The sequence below is a fragment of the Motacilla alba genome, chromosome 4, assembly GCF_015832195.1.
Source record: "Motacilla alba alba isolate MOTALB_02 chromosome 4, Motacilla_alba_V1.0_pri, whole genome shotgun sequence".
Classification (NCBI taxonomy): domain Eukaryota; kingdom Metazoa; phylum Chordata; class Aves; order Passeriformes; family Motacillidae; genus Motacilla; species Motacilla alba.
Genome location: NC_052019.1, coordinates 55474174 through 55490141, shown reverse-complemented (window position 1 = coordinate 55490141; position 15968 = coordinate 55474174). Strand labels below are relative to the sequence as shown.

General features: G+C 44.9%; 1 protein-coding gene across 8 annotated transcripts in view; it reads left to right on the top strand.

Moving 5' to 3' along the window:
* SEC31A (SEC31 homolog A, COPII coat complex component) overlaps nucleotides 1-15968 on the top strand; it is a 39486-nt gene that overhangs the window by 8424 nt on the left and 15094 nt on the right. For all 8 annotated transcript variants that reach the window (XM_038135607.1, XM_038135613.1, XM_038135612.1 and 5 more), the window contains exons 8-20: nucleotides 679-778; nucleotides 2008-2169; nucleotides 2342-2494; nucleotides 3874-4110; nucleotides 4666-4740; nucleotides 6727-6777; nucleotides 7451-7528; nucleotides 9710-9785; nucleotides 10414-10592; nucleotides 12069-12195; nucleotides 12344-12489; nucleotides 14137-14310; nucleotides 14816-14989. In XM_038135607.1, coding sequence (XP_037991535.1) covers nucleotides 679-778; nucleotides 2008-2169; nucleotides 2342-2494; nucleotides 3874-4110; nucleotides 4666-4740; nucleotides 6727-6777; nucleotides 7451-7528; nucleotides 9710-9785; nucleotides 10414-10592; nucleotides 12069-12195; nucleotides 12344-12489; nucleotides 14137-14310; nucleotides 14816-14989 — 1732 coding nt within the window. The remainder of the gene's footprint in view (nucleotides 1-678; nucleotides 779-2007; nucleotides 2170-2341; nucleotides 2495-3873; nucleotides 4111-4665; nucleotides 4741-6726; nucleotides 6778-7450; nucleotides 7529-9709; nucleotides 9786-10413; nucleotides 10593-12068; nucleotides 12196-12343; nucleotides 12490-14136; nucleotides 14311-14815; nucleotides 14990-15968) is intronic.

The following is a 15968-nucleotide window of genomic DNA, read 5'->3' as shown; positions in this document are numbered from 1 at the left end:
ATTTTAAGAGGAAGCTAAGGAAAAAAGAATTAGTAGTAGATGATTTTGGCTGAATAATGTAGTAAAGGTGCACCCAGGCACATCCTTGTGTGGGTTTGCACAGTTTCTGTGCCCCTCAGTCCCCTAAATGCCTTAATTTTGGGTATAGTAGATGATTTTGTCGAGCAAAAAATCAAATGGGTTGATTTTTTTGTCGGTCCTCCATTGTTGGTGAAATTTTCCTTATTGCTCCAAATCCAATGCTTGATGTAAGAAGGAAGAACAGTGTTGGGACTTCTACTAAACTGCTGCCAGTGGGTTCTGCTGACTTAAAAGTCTTGCTAATAAAAAGCTGCAAAGCTTCCTAGTCACTGACCTTACCTGTGGGTTTGCACACTGGATATTAGAGACACTGCAGGCAAACAAACCATGTTGTTACTGATGCCCAGGTTCTCCTGTATGACTGTTGCATTTAATTATCAGATACAATCGCTGTATCTTTATACCTTTTCATGCAGAAAATAGAAAACATCTGTTTCAACAAAACAAGGGCTGATAACATTGAAAAATTCCTCCTCCTGTAAGAGGAAGGGGTGAAGAGGGCATTTTGGCGTGGAATGCTGAACTTCTCAATATGCTTTGTTTATCACCATTTTGCATTTACTTTAAGTCTTCTTTTTCTTGTGGTTTTTCATGCAGGGGCATATTGGCCATTGCTTGGAGTATGGCAGATCCAGAGCTGCTACTTAGCTGTGGGAAGGATGCTAAAATTCTCTGCTCCAACCCTAACACGGGCGAGGTATTATATGCATACCACTTTGAACAGACATTTTTGGGTTTTTTTTAGAGGTGGCACATGTAAAGCACGTGTTCCTGTGCTTGCATTCCTGGGAATGATGCTTCTGTGGGATGTTGTCCCCTATCCTTTTTGCTATATGTGTCTTCTGAGCTTGTTGTGGTAGTGCAGGGTTCCTTCCTGGTATTGTCAATATTACACATTTCTCCTTGCAGCTTCTCTCTTAACTGAGTAGTGATGTCCCTGTTCATTTTAACAGATGGAAATGGCTCCACTTAAACTAAGTATATGCTTCCTACTCTTTTGTTTTGGGTCCAGTGTGGCTGGATCATTGTTGCAATTGCCTTTTTCCTTCTATAAGAACTTTATCCAGCATTTGTAGGTTGCCATAGTTGTAGCAGATCAGTGAGAGCCGCTCAAATGTGATCCCACCCCACCCTTTTGGGCCTGGGAATGCCTTTCAAAGAGAATGCAGATCTGTTTTTCAGACAGTGTTTGTCCCTAGACCATGGGAAAGGCTTCAGACATGCTGGAGGTCTCCTTGCCTCCAGTGGTCAATAACTGTGGAATGGGGAGTGTTTCTAAAATTCAGACATTGGCCCACAAGTGCAAAAGCCGTACAGTGTTAGATGAGTTATCTGAGCTGGATCCTGTGCTGTTATGAAGTTTTTACATGTGGTTGAATCATGCTGCATGTTTATATTAAAAATAAAAACGAGTTCCGTAGGAAACAGCATTTTGCTGACAGCTAGCATTTTGTTCTTTGAGTTTCTCCTGGTTTATGGTTCAGTGTCTGCTGTAAAGGGAGTTCGTCTGTTCCAGGGCACAAAAGGCTGTCTGCCCAGGGTGCAGGTTTTACCCTTTCCAGTTTTCCTGTGGAAACAGACTTCCTCCATGTAGTGTGTGAGGATACCTAAATCAGCTCCGAATAAACTAGTGTGGATGTCAGCAGCTCACAGTGGGACAGCACAGACATACCCCACCTGCATCATTTGTCCTGTGAGGACTCAACAGAAGGTTTAATGGGAGGAGAAGGAGGCGAAGCAGTGGTGTGTGATGTTCTGCTGTTGGGACACCATCAGGGTTTGCCCACTGTCAGTGTGTGTGGTGATGGGGAGGCTGCTGGGGAGCCGGGAGAGCAGACCAGCCTCAGGGCACACGGGAAGGTTGTTGGTATCGGGCAGAGTGCTCCGTGAAAGCTCTGATTTGTTGGGCTTGGTTTTGCTCCCCAGGTGCTGTACGAGCTGCCCACGAACACCCAGTGGTGCTTTGATATCCAGTGGTGCCCGAGGAACCCTGCTGTGCTGTCTGCAGCCTCCTTCGACGGGCGCATCAGTGTCTACTCCATCATGGGCGGCAGCGCTGATGGCCTGAGGCAGAAGCAAGTTGACCAGGTGTTGAAAATTGTTCAGAACAGGGACAGAAAGAGGGTGGGGTGAACAAAATGTGGGAAGTTTTCAGTGGCTGCCTGCAGCCCTGCTTTCAGGAGTACCACTTCAGCACCAATAGATGTTTCGTTTATTAGAGTAATGTCACTTTGGTTTTTTCCCCCTTGTGTTATCAAAGCTCTCCTCGTCTTTTGGGAACCTCGATCCGTTTGGCACGGGCCAGCCCCTGCCTCCCCTGCAGCTTCCCCAGCAGACTGCCCCACAGAGCGTGGTGATGCCTCTGAAGAAACCACCCAAGTGGATCCGGCGACCCATGGGAGCGTCCTTCTCGGTAAGCAGGAGACAGGGATGGGCAGGGCTGGCCTGGCAGGTAGGGAGATAGTGCTGGCACCTGCTGAACTCCTTAGGAAGGGGGCAGTTCAGTGTGGTGCTCCCCCTCTTTGTTGGCATAATGGGAGATGCTCGGGACAGCTTCCAGACAGGGCACTGGGGACAGCAAAAGCCTGACCAAAATGCTTCAGAAAGGAAATGTTGCTGAGAGACATTTGTTTGTGTCTTGGCATTAGGGCTTTGCTTTTGTTTCTGTGCAGTGCTTGCTTTAGAATAAATAAATATACATTGGGGGGAATGAGACCAAACCGGGCAAGTATCTGAGACTTCATAGCTTCAAAGTGCACTCCTGTGAGTCAGTATGGTGGAGAACAGTCAGGCTGGCTTTGATCAAGGTAACAGGAGTTGCTGTAGCAGCACAAGGATAGGTTCCTCCATGGCTGGTTGATTTGCAGAGGAGATGGCTGAGGGGATGGCAAGCTCAGCTTTTTTGCTCCTTGGCTCCACTTTTGGCTTATTTTCTAAACCCACAGGCCATTTATTTGGGAACTTCTGGAGATTTTAGCCTGTCCCTTCGAATTTGATTTCTCTGCTGCAATACTACTCAATTTTCAGCATCATATGTCTGCTTATTCATGATCTGATGTGCTAATTAAATGCAATTTTCTCCTGTCAAAGAGAAGTGATGTTGCCTAGCCACTGACTGATGTGTCATTTTATGATGTTGTTTATTACCCTACTTGTCCTGGTTTCCTAGGAGCCAGGTGTCAGTCTTTTCTCTGGCTAGGCTTTTGCTTTTTTCTAATGCAGGTTTTATTGCATTTGCTTGTGTAAATTAACTTTGAGCTATAGAATGAAATAATGTCATAGGCCCCTCCTAATTATTTTCTTGTGTTAATTTTACATCTTCAAATGTTGTCACTACTTATTGCCTATCTCTCAGTAGAGTTTCAACTGCTAAACAGCCTGGCAAGAGCAGGGCAGACATCATGCTTGAGCATTTATTTATCAACTTAATGATGTTAAGTAAAGGTTTCTTTGGCAACTGCATTGCAATATCATCAGATACTCCACTGTTGCTGGGTACTGCATAGACCCACAGCTCTAGCTCTCAGTTTCTGGTCTGTCTTTTGTCTGAGAAAAAATCAGGCACAGGAATGGCTGTGCTTATAAATCTTATTAAATGTGAACCTACTTATCCAACAAGCTCCTTACAGGCATAGACAAATGGGATGGGGGGAAACAAATAAATGAGCGGATGTCAGGAGTGTTCAGTTATTGGACAATAATCATATATGTGTTATATCAAACACATTTTGATACATGCTCCCCTGCTGTGTACTTGTATTTTGACATACTGTATGTGTGCTTCAATTCCAGTTTGGAGGCAAGCTGGTGACGTTTGAGAATTCCAAGCCTCCGCAGCAGCCGGGCATGGAGCAGCAGCAGCAGCATCCCCATGTCTATGTGAGCCAGGTTGTCACAGAGAAGGAGTTCCTGGCCCGCTCAAACCAGCTGCAGGAGGCTGTGCAGTCCCAGGGCTTTGTCAGCTACTGCCAGAAGAAAATCGACATGGCCCTGGCTGACTTCGAGAGAAACGTGTGGGCCTTCTTAAAGGTAACAGGCTGACAGCCCTGCAGGAGCTCCCCAGGGACTGGGAGAGGCAGGAGGTGGTTCCTTCTGCACATTTAGCTGAAGAGCTGCTGGGAACCAAAAGCTGCAGGCTGTGGAAATAGTGCCCATAAGCCATGGCACTGCAGGAGGCCCACCAGAAGAGGGAGAGTCCTCAGGACCAGGGGTGTTTGTGGGGTTTGTGAGGAGTCGTGGCAAAGCAAAGGTGTGGGTGAGGGTATCCCATGGTTTTGGATATTCCCCATCAGCACATATTTGTACAGGGAGCCGGTGAGAAGGATTAAAGCTTTGGGATAGCTTTCCACTGCTCACTCTAAGCGTTTAGCGCTTTCCAAGCAAAGCAGATAAACAGATTGTTCACCTGCAATAACCAGATGGAAGCCTTGTCCACCTGCTCAGGTGCCCAAGTCACTGAAGATTTTTGCATTTCTCTTTATTACCTTCAGTCTACTCAGTCACTAAATCTCCCTGGGTCATTCGTGCCAGTGAGGGAGAAAATGGAAAATTGTGAATTGCAATATAGCCTTTAACTTTTTAAAGGTGAACTTCGAAGAAGATTCACGTGTTAGATACCTCGAGCTCTTAGGATACAAGAAGGATGATCTGAAGAAGAAGGTAAATGTGCGATAAATAACTTCCATTTCAGAGTTTAATTTCAGAATTCTTACAGAAAATAGTTTGTTCTGTTGGGTTTTCTCATTAGTTGTGTCTTCTTGCTATATGGATGTTCAGTGGAAATGCCAGAGCAGGCAGCAGACTTCAGAGGTATGTCTGCATCTGGCTGTCCATTGTTGATGTGAAATTCTCACTCATCAAGAAGCTTTGATATTTATTGATTTAGGTTATTCATGTAATTTTGCCATGTGACATCCTTCTACTCGAGCATGGTGGAATGGGATTTGCTTTTAGGCTTTCTGGTTGAAGAACATGTAAGCAGTTTTCATTAACTAGGAAAATCTGGGATAGTATTTTTTGTTTGTGGGAGACATCTTTCATTTTTGAAAGGAAAAGAAAAAAAGCAAACCCAAAGGTCAAACGTGGTTATGTTTGGAAAAGCAAAATTTGGATTACCAGGAAGCAATTTGCACATCATTATAGACCTTTCTTCCCAGCTGGAAGATTTTTACTCAGTGTTACAGGGAGTTACCTGCTGTGTCTTTTGGTTATATTGTTTTCAGTTGTCTACCCAGGAACTATCTAGTGTTTCCTCAGTTCTGTTTCAGTGGATTTTAACATTTGACTCATTTTCACTGTATCAAACTAATGTTTTATTTTCAAAGATTGGCTCCATTAAAGTGTACTGTGCTCACAAATTAAATGTCCTTCAGGGCAAAATTAATATGATTATGGAAAAAAATCATGGTTTTGATAACAGTTTGTCCTCAGCTTCTAAATATTTGTGTGGAGGCAAGCACAGCAAGGGTAATCCTGTTTTTGAAAAGCAGCTCTCAGTTATAAAATCCAGTTGAAATTCAGTAGTGGTTCTGCAGAGTGGCCTCATGAGATTAAAACCCACTGCTTGCTTTTGCTCTGGGTTTATATGCCCTGTGCATGGGGAGAAGCTGGGAAAATGGGCGCAGCTGAACTGGGTGGCCTGGAATGCTGGACCTATCCCATCATTTCAGTATTTAGGGAACAGATTGGAGGAGCTACAAGGTCCTGGTTTTACGTAGCTGTTTTCTGAAAACATTCCACCTAGAGGTTGACTCCATGTTTTTTCAGTGTGAGGAAGCAGCATAATACAGCTCATCTGATGTGATACCCAGATAGAAAGCTCACTAAATCACAACTTGGTTTTCCTATTATTGGTAGCATTAGGAAAGTAAAAACAGGGATCACAGATTTCAGCTTCTTGTAATGAGCTGTTAAGAACGTGGGAAGGCTGGGTTATATTCTTAAAACCTGTGATTCTCATGCAAGCCAAGTCCTGGATTTCTCATTTTTATTGTAAACTAGTGATTAAAAAGGAAAGAGAAAACTGTCTCCAGCAATTTGAGCTCAGCTCTTAACACAAACCAGCCTACAAGAGTAAAATAAAGCCTACAATACAAAAAGCAGTAGATAATTTTAGGAGCAATGTGAAACCCAGGCTCCCTGATGCTGAAATAATACAGAAACTCTATACATAAAATTACTGGTTTTGAGAGCCCTAATTGAATCTGGAGTTATGGGTTGCTTTGCAAAGCAGTAGAAACTGGGCATTTTAACTCTTTTTTTACCTTGGAGAATCCTAGCCTGCAGCCAAGTGCCTGATGTCAGGAACCCACAGCTTCCTGACAGGCTCTCTATTCCACAAGGATTGATACTGCTTTTATTCCTGTGGTTTCCAGCAGCTCTAGTGAGGTTTAAGGTCCTTGAGCTGACAATTAAAGGTTTAAAGGTGTAGGACAGCTGTTGTTTCCATCAGAGCTTGGGGTGCAGGTATCTTAGCAGTAAATCCATCCCCAGACTGGAAGAGGAAATGGCTTTAGCTTTATGTTAAACCGTTTAATTTCATGTTAACTGTTGTGCAAGCAACATAGTAGCTGCATGTGCCAGTTTTGCAATCTGAGAATTTGGTGCCTCTTTAAAAGGGTGCTTACTTAAATCTTTTTTTTCTAGATCACATCTGCTCTGAATAAAGAAGGTCTTGCAGATGGTGCCTTGGGAGAGGTAAGCAAACACATGTATGTAACTCTGTGGTTATTTTTGTAATGCCATAGTAATTTTTAAAGTAAGAATCATTTTTTTTCCACTTGATAGCTGTTCCAAAGTAAGTCACAAATAATCCAGCATGTGGCAAGTTCCTACATTCAGTAGGATGAAGGTGTTATTTAAAAAAAACCAACCACTTCTTTTCCACTCATATGTTCCCCTCCTTTTCCAATGAAGGCCTCTCAGTCACGGGTTATTATATGGGGTCTCACTGGCACCTGATTTCAAGAGCAGCACCTTCATCAGGCTTTAAAGAAAGCAGGACTGAGGGTGTGGTCCTATAACTTTTCCTCCAAGAGTGCTAACTACAGTTCAGGCACTGCCCACACTGTAATTGCAGTGCCACAGACAGTTCAGAGTCATCCGTAGCTGCCTCATGGGGAAGAAAGCTTTTGTTGCATGTTTTGAGGCAGCTAAGATGAAAACAGCACAAGGTACTGTGTAATGACAGGGAGCAAGGAAACAGGGCCTCTGCCCTGGTTGTGAGGCTCAAGCATATATTGCCAAGGCATTTCTGTGATTTTCAGTCTGGTTCTAACTTGGTTGGTGGAAAGGTGACTGTACTCTGCAATGCCAAGTATTTCTGCCTCTTTTGCTGGTGGATTTTTATGGCATCTTCTCTCTGCTGAAGGCTCCTGCAGAATCTGATGGATCTGGGCCGAACGAGGGGCATGAAGGCCAGACTACAGAGGAACAGTTCTTGGGAGAGGTATCTGTTGCCCTCTAGACTAACCCTGCTCACCTCCCCTGTATTTACTTTGTTCCTTCTAACAGCATTTCATTTTCTTGGCTTTTCCTGCTGCTGAGGATACACAGAAATACAAAAAATTATTTATAATGGTAAAACTGGACTCTTGCTGGGATTCTATTTCTTCTGCTTCAGGCAGTATGTTCAGCCAGGTTTATTGCAGGCAGTTTGTGCTCAACCATGTCAGAATTTGGGATCCTACACACAGTTTGAACAGGATTGTTTTCAACCCTGTGTTTCACATATGAGGACAGGTCTCTAATTAGCACTGAAGACCTAGCCTCTGCCTTGTGAGGTGTCGCTAGCACTGAAAATACTGTATTGCTGTGTGAACAGGCCAACTTCATTCTTCTCCATTCCCTCAGTCTCCCTTTTGGATTAGAATTTGGGCTGGTAGCCGTGCTTCCTGTGCTTGGTGCCTGTCTGCAGCTGTCTGTGGGGATGGGGGCAGTGGTTTAAGGCTCATGCATCTTGGGCTGGTGCACACATAACAAACAGCCTGTTACAGACACTAAAATCAGAATGCTCTCCTTGGGTCAGGTGCTTGGTTACTTGTTAATTCTTTAGGCTCTGTAGTGGCAGACGTGTGTGTCTGACAGTGTAAGGGTTTTGCTGTGTGCAGTCATGAAGATACTGGGTATCTCTTTACAAATGTCTCTTGTAGGAGAGAATTCACAGCCAAACATGACCTTAGCCTACCTAAATATTTGTGAGCCTGGCCTGAAGCCACTGGTGATGTTTCAGGGCATGCTGTCACATACATATAGTAACTGGATGGGCACGTTGTTCCTGTGGTAGTCACAGCGTGCTCTCAAACAATACCAAACACACATCCAGTGTTATCTGACAACAAAATCATTTTCCAGATGCTGTGTCCTTTTCACAAACTAAGCATAAAGCTTATTTCAGACTTGCTTCCCCCTCCAAATGAATGTCTTTAGTCTATTGTGTCCTTCAATTTAGTTGAACAAGCAGGGTGTTCCTGAGCTCCCTTAGTGTACTGGAGCAATGGCTTGTGACAGAGCAGGTGGTTTGTGGGTCAGGTTCTGCACTCTGCTTAGCCTGTGCTGTGAAAATGGATGGTGAAGAGACACTTCTCTTTTGATGCTGTTTTTTATTATTGAAATGTTTGAAATCCCAAAATCCAGGTACTCACACAAAGCAGTCTCTGTCTTAATTCTGGGGGAGTTTTATAGAAAAAGCAGCCTTTGTCTACTGAGCACTCCTGTCCTGAGTGCTACTGTGGACTGCTGTGTTGAAAATTAAGCTTGTGTTCTTGTGTAATTTACTTAATTAAACTGGGGTGTATGTCTAGGGCAGAAGGTTTCAAGGATGAGCTGAAATTCAAAGTGGAGCAGAGTGGAACCTAGGTAGCATTAATGGCAGACTCTTCTTGGTAGGGGTTAAAGCTAAAAGAGAAGCAAAGTGAAGGATTCTGATTTTCTCATTGTAGCTTTGCTCAGAGGGGGTTGTGTGTATATGGCTACAGATGCAAGTTGGTACCCAGGATCCAGGTGTCTGGCTGCTGGTGCTTGTGAGATAAAGGAACTTTAATTGGTAAAGCAAAGAAAAATAAGGAATTAATTTACTGCTTCCCATGAGCAGGCTGGTTTTCATCCCTAAGAAAGCTGAGCTTCATCACATGTAACAGTGGCTTGGGAAAAGAAATGCCATCACTGCAAACATCCCCCTCTTTCCTCTTCCTTCAGCTTTATATTGTGCTGAGCATGATGTTAAATGGTCTGGAATATCCCTTGGGTCAGTTTGGGGTCAGCAGCTGTCCTGGTTATGTCTCATCCCAACTTCCCATGCACTCTGCACCTTCTCAGAGGTGCAGTAGGTGAAGTAGAAAAGGCCTTGGTGCTGTTCAAGTGCTGCAAAAGCAACATCTCTGTGTTATCAACACTGTTTCCAGGACAAATCACACAGCCCCATACTGGCTACTGTGAAGAAAAGGGGCTTTACCTCTGCCCAAGCTGGCACACAGGGATAACCTTCCCTTCTAAGTTAAGGGTCTCTGAGTTGACTGGTAGTCTGAAGTTCTAAATTTAACTTGCAGTGCAAGAGCCATATGGTTTTAAAATGTTTGTATTTTCTAAGTGTTTACATCATCTCAGAAGTTATGCTTTTCCTTTCTCTTAGACGCTGAAGGACCATAAAAAAGAAACTGAAGATTTGGGATCTGCAAAGACAACATTTAACATTTCTGTTAGCGGAGGTACAAAAAAACCTTGATACTGATTTTATTGTATGTACTGTTATTTGTAAGTACTGATGTTGATACTGGAGTTCCAGTGAGAAGGCAAATTCTGCACAGATTGTGAAGGATTATGATTATTTGCCTCTAACTGCATTCTTATGCAATCTCAAGACACTTGAAAATTTAGCTTTTTTAAGGAAGGAAGGAAGTTGTACAGCACTTGTGTACCCCATTGCTGACATGCAGCTGCTCTGAGTGATAAAAGAAGATGCGCTTGGTCAGGCATGAAGTGCTGTTTCTACAGCAACTCCCAGGGGATCTTGAGTAACACAGAAGCCACTGACCCCTGTCTAGGTTTGACATTTTATGGCACTATTCAGGTAGTTGTTTTAGGGGCCATTTAGACCTCTAGGAACTTGCTGTGTCGCAAGGTAAGTAATGCTTGACAGTGCCTCTGTGGCATGGCTGTGCCCGTGTGTGTGTGGGGCTGGAGGTGGAGGTGAGCACCCCTGTGAGTACCTGGCCGGGAGCGGGCTGGTTTGCAGACAGCTGTGCCAGCATTGTACAGTCAAACAGCATCACCTGCTGCTGCATCTCTCTGTGGCTTTTTGGCAGCATTTGGAAGTGCACCCCTGTGTCGTTGCAGATGTGGATGGGCTGATCACACAGGCTCTGCTGACAGGGAACTTTGAAAGTGCAGTGGATCTGTGCCTGCATGACAACCGCATGGCCGACGCCATCATCCTGGCCATCGCTGGCGGGCAGGAGCTGCTCTCCCGGACTCAGGAGAAGTACTTCGCCAAGATGCGGAGCAAAATTACCAGGGTATGTGTTTGCAGGTCAGAAGTAACATGCTCATATGCCTTTGGCAACTCCCTTTTTTACCTTAAAAAGTTTTTTTGCCATTTTATAGGTTTATGTCTGGTAGATGTTAGTAAGTGTTCAAGTCGGTAAGATCTCGGAGCAGAAGGATTTTTGTTACTCTTTTTTAATGCATTGATAAGGGGACAACAGGCACACCCCATGAATATCAGTACACAAGAGTATTCTTTATCCCACCTCCCGTGTCTCTGAGTTGCATATACACTAATAGATTGTCAACAATAAAGACAAATGCTTTAAGAAGGGCACATTTCAGTTTGCTGTTCTGTCACTTCTTTCACATGTGACCCATGCTCAGGGCCAGCAGCATTGTGTTGATTTCTGCCCCTGATCAGCCTTCACAGGTTTTGCTGATGCTTTGTTTTACTGCATGCACAGAAGTGAGAGCAAAGTATGCACAGGGTAGATTAATCACCCTTTTGTCTAGGAGACAGTGTGTTAATGGCCAGCTGGTTATTGTTATTTTCAGCTTTTTGCAGTGCTGGGGGCTGCTGATGCTGCTTGTGCAAATCTTTCTTTTTTACTACCAATATGGGAAAATAGTGACAGGAGGTTGAAACAGGAGAAGTGGCTTTAAAAGAACAGTTGGTTTAGCAAGAGAATGAACTGAAGTTCATTCTTTGGAAAAAAGTGTTTTTATGAAGAGCTGACCAGTTATCTGTGCTTGTGCTGACAGGCAAACATTGACCTTGTAGCATTTGTTGTTCAGGTGTGTTTTTTCTCTTCTGGTCCCAAACTGCACACATACTGCTTGTTCAGCTGTTTCTGAGCTTGAAGTCTTGGCATGAGAAGGACTTTGTTCACTCTAGAGCAGCACAGATGCCAAGTCTGTCTTTTGTCCAAAGCAAAATAACTGGAGGCAGAGTTTTAGAAGGAAGAAACTGGAATTCCATTCTGAGGGCTGTGCAGAGGCAGCCTGTGTAGGGTTACTACAGCCAGCTCAGGTTTATATTGCTGCCAGCTCTTTATGCAGCCTTTTCAACTGCCCCTCACTGGTCAGCTTGAGACTGACCAGTGCAGCTGGTTAAAAGCTGAATGAAACAGTTTAACAAACAAAATTCATACATCTCCCTGGGCATTGTGTAGAAGATTTTATAGCTAAATACTTGGTAGGTTATTTTGTCTGCAAAAATAGTGCTGAAAACCATTTGCAACAGCTTGTGGAGATTTGTGTATTCTTTTCTTATTCATTTTGTAGCAAGAATAATCAGCCTCTGCATGTTCTCTGAGCTTGTTTTGTGATTTTTTTTCATTTTTAAGTAAGATGTGCTCTTGTGCAGCTGTTGAACTGCAATGCAGTACCTGTCGTGACCCTGGATATAGTGGGGATGAGTACACTGGAGCAGATCCAAATTATCCTGTGTATTCAACAGAGGAAGTCTTAACAAGATCCTAACTGTGGTCTCTCTCCTGCTCTAGCTCATCACTGCAGTTGTAACAAAGAACTGGAAAGAGATTGTGCAGTCTTGTGACCTGCAGAATTGGAGAGAGGCCTTGGCTGCTGTGCTCACTTATGCCAGGCCAGACGAGTTTGCAGCCCTTTGTGGTAAGGACCCTTCACAGACTGGATAATTCCAGAGCAGTGTCATGGCTTTGCTCACAGTTCCTTGGCATGTTGCTTCCCCAGCTTCAGCAGTGGCGGGGGAGGGATACCCAGAGTGATTTACCAGCATCTTTGTTCTTATTTTATCTAGATCTCCTGGGTAGCAGGCTGGAGAATGAGGGGGACAGCGTTCTGCAGACACAAGCTTGCCTCTGTTACATTTGTGCTGGCAACGTGGATAAACTTGTTGCTTGTTGGACCAAAGTTCAGGATGGAAACAGCCCCTTGTCCCTTCAGGTGGGTAATTCTTTTAAGGAAAGTGTTGGAAATAACAGACTGCAGTCATTTGGCTCTTAAATCAAATTATCTAGTGTGGAGCTTTGCTGTCTGATGTGCATCAGGATGCAAGCCTTTCCTTTCTGGAAAAGTAACACACAGATATGATACTGGAAAACGTGCTGGGAAGTACAGTGGCCCTTGTGCTTGCCTTGTTCTTTGGGTAATGGTACTAATACACTTCTTGTGTAAAATAATTGTAGTACTTAGTGTTTTGGTAAAGAAGGGTCTTCCAGTGCTTGCCTCTTTTGTGGTTAGGAAATACTTGGACTTTGCTACTTTTGGAAGTTCAGGAGAAGAAAGGGGAGAGGCAGTTATAGGAAGGTTCTCATGAGAGTTTTCCCTAGCGGTTTGCACATACAAAGCTTGGTTTCCAGCAGTGAAATACATTATTTACAGCAGATATCTTGAGGGAATAGGGTTGATGAGTGGAATGAAGCAGTAGAGTGGAATGAAGCAGTAATGGAATAATTTATTTTACAATACAATGTTAGTTTCTTCCATCTGTTTAAGGCCTTTGAAGAACCAGTTTTAGAAAGTACTTACTTGATGATGCTATGAGACTCTTTAGTTAATTGAAGGAACTGATGTGTATCTGAGTTTTGCTTCATGTCATTAACTCTCTGAATTATCAAAATAATTTGATTTTGAGGGCTTTATTTACAGATTTACCTTCAGTTTGAATTTGCATTTTGATTGCATAGCTTTGGTCTCTCAGGCTGTAAAATTGGAAAATGTTGTTGAAGTCCTAATTAGGTGGCTTGTTTACTGTAATAGTGGCAATAGAAGCTGTTGTTTTGGGGTTTTTTCACTTGCCTTTTTTGAAGTGCTGATTTGCAGGGAAAAACAAACGCTTGGAAAACAATCTTTATTATTAATGTATGGTTGAAATCTTTTGTGTGGTACAGTCTCATTAAATCTCTGGTAAGATTTTTAAAAGGGCTTTACTTTTGGGACATGAATATTTATGGTATCCTTCCGTATAAATACAGTAAGAAAAACATAAGAAAAGCGAACAGAAAACGTTCCTATAGTTTAAGACTAGAAGAAAACCCAACCAAGACCAGCTCTGGTGTTGGAGGACATGCAAGGAAGGCAAGATATAGAGTATTTCTGGTGAATATCAGGAAAACTATTATGCTGTAACAACCAGGAAAGTATGGACAACTCTTCCAAGGGAGTTTTTAGATCCTTTTAAGATGGATAAGAACTGACTTACTAAAGCCTTGTAAACAAATGGGCAGTGCGGTAGTGGTGACAGGTGTGATGTTGGCTGTTTGCTCTGAAACTGTCCCCAGATAATTTTATGGAAGCATCTACTTGGTGGACATGCTCAGTGCTGATAGAGCTCTGAAATCCTGCTTGATAAAAGCAGTTCTTTGGAACTCTTCTGCCTCTGCTGTTGGAAGGTGCTTGGTGGGTGGTTGCTGTTCCGTCCTCTGGGAACAGCCGTGCCTTTGGTGCAGCTGTGGCTGTTTGGGAAACCCGCGCTTGGCTTGGGCTCCCCACTGGCTGAGAGGGGTCCTGCCAGGGACAGTCTTAAGCCAGGGCCTAGTTCACTTTGTTCTTCTCACTTGTGGGTGGGTTTTTCCCCTGCTGATCTTTCAGGATTTAATAGAGAAGGTCGTGATCCTGCGCAAAGCCGTGCAGCTCACGCAGGCCGTGGACCCGAACGCCATGGGCGCCCTTTTGGCCGAGAAGATGAGCCAATATGCCAACCTCCTGGCTGCTCAGGGAAGCCTGGCTGCAGCACTCACCTTTCTCCCTGCCAACACCAACCAGGTATGGGGCCTTCAGGCTCTCTGCTCCCTCTCTGTGAACAGGTGTGCTTCAAGCAGAGGTCTCTGCATGGTGCGGTTCAGCACCAGGACTGCTGCTTGACATGTGCCTTGGAATGTGACAGTCAGGCTGTTCCCCTCAGCCTGCACTGGCCTTGCTGAGCTGACAGGCATGCACAGACTTGTGCTCCCTCTTGGTTTCACACCCTTGTGCCTGCAGCCAGTGGCTGCCAAAGGGTGTCCTTCCTGCAAGCCAGACGTGGCAGATGAAATGAGGCATAAACATTTGGTTGTTCTCTTCTGACCTCCCATCTTCCATCAGCTGATATTTGTAGACAGCTGGTTTGGGAATGAGGCCGGCAGTTCCAATGGCCTCATGTCTCATGCAGAAAAGACTTATTCCAATGAAATAAAGCAGGCTCAGAGGGAGCTCATCAGCCTCTTGGTGCGATGCACTGGGTGCCAGGCAGTGCATCTCAGCTCCCTTCACTGTCCTTTTCTGCTTGCAGCCAAACATCGTGCAGCTACGGGACAGGCTTTGCAGAGCCCAAGGAGAGCTCCCGGCGGGACAGGACGGCCTCAAGGCACCATATGAGAGAGAGCCCATGCCTAAAGGGCGAGCTGGCCCCGTGGCTGGACGGATGCAGGCACCCCAGGCTCCAGCCCAGCAGTATTACCAGCAGGTAAAGGGCCTTTGCCAGTAAGGGAGAGACACGGTGCTTGAGTTCTGCAGAGTGATGGATGTAATAATTTTTTTCCTTTCTCTTGATCTGAGGCTGTGTGACAAACCTCTACTGAGAGCCTTGTGGTGAAGGTCACTGGTGCTTCCTTTCAGTCAGAACAGATGCCTCCTTTACTCCTCATCTGGAAACATCCTTTAAACACCTTGTCAAGTAGCCTGCTTCTGAAGATTAGGTGTTTCCCCCTTTGTTTGAAAATGTGCTTCAGTGCCAAGAACAGCTGTGTGGGAGAGCACTGCAGGAGTTCTGTGTGCTTCCTCTCACAGTCCCTGACATTGTCCTATCCCTGCAGGCCTTGGGGCTTGCTCATGCTGCTCTCCAGCCTCCTCTGGGGCAGATTATTTCCGCTCCTAGCTCTGATTTTGGCTGCAGAAGTTGCTGAGCAGTGGTTATAGCAAACTGAGGGCACTTTTCTGCAGCTGTGGGTACAGCCTGCTGTGAAAACACCTTCCCAGCCAGGTGTAAGAGGGCAGGGGCTGGTGGGAAGGCTGAGACTGAGCTGTGCTGCAAGAAAGACCAGGTGAGTATGAGTCTAATAAGGGAGCTGTGCAGGGAGGAAGAGGAGAAGTGGGGGAGGAAAATTCTCTGGTATTACCTCTAACCTGAGGATGACACTGCAGCAGAACACACTGGCCATCAGGGCACTGTGGTGTGTTGGGCAGCCCAGGCTGTGTGTGTGCTTGGATAGCACTGCCAGGTCTCTAATCCCCCAGCACAGTCCTGCAGCTCATCTGGCCCCCCTCTAAAGGTGCTCTGGGCTGGGCTTTTCTGAGAGCAGAGCTGTGTTAGGGCTGTGGGTGTTCTCCTTAGGCAGAGATTGGCACAAGCAGAGGTGTCTCTTGTCTCTGCTGCCCCCAAGCACTGCCTGCCAGAAAAACCAGGGCAGGAAGAAAGAAGGGATGAAAGGTTGAGGGGAGTTGGG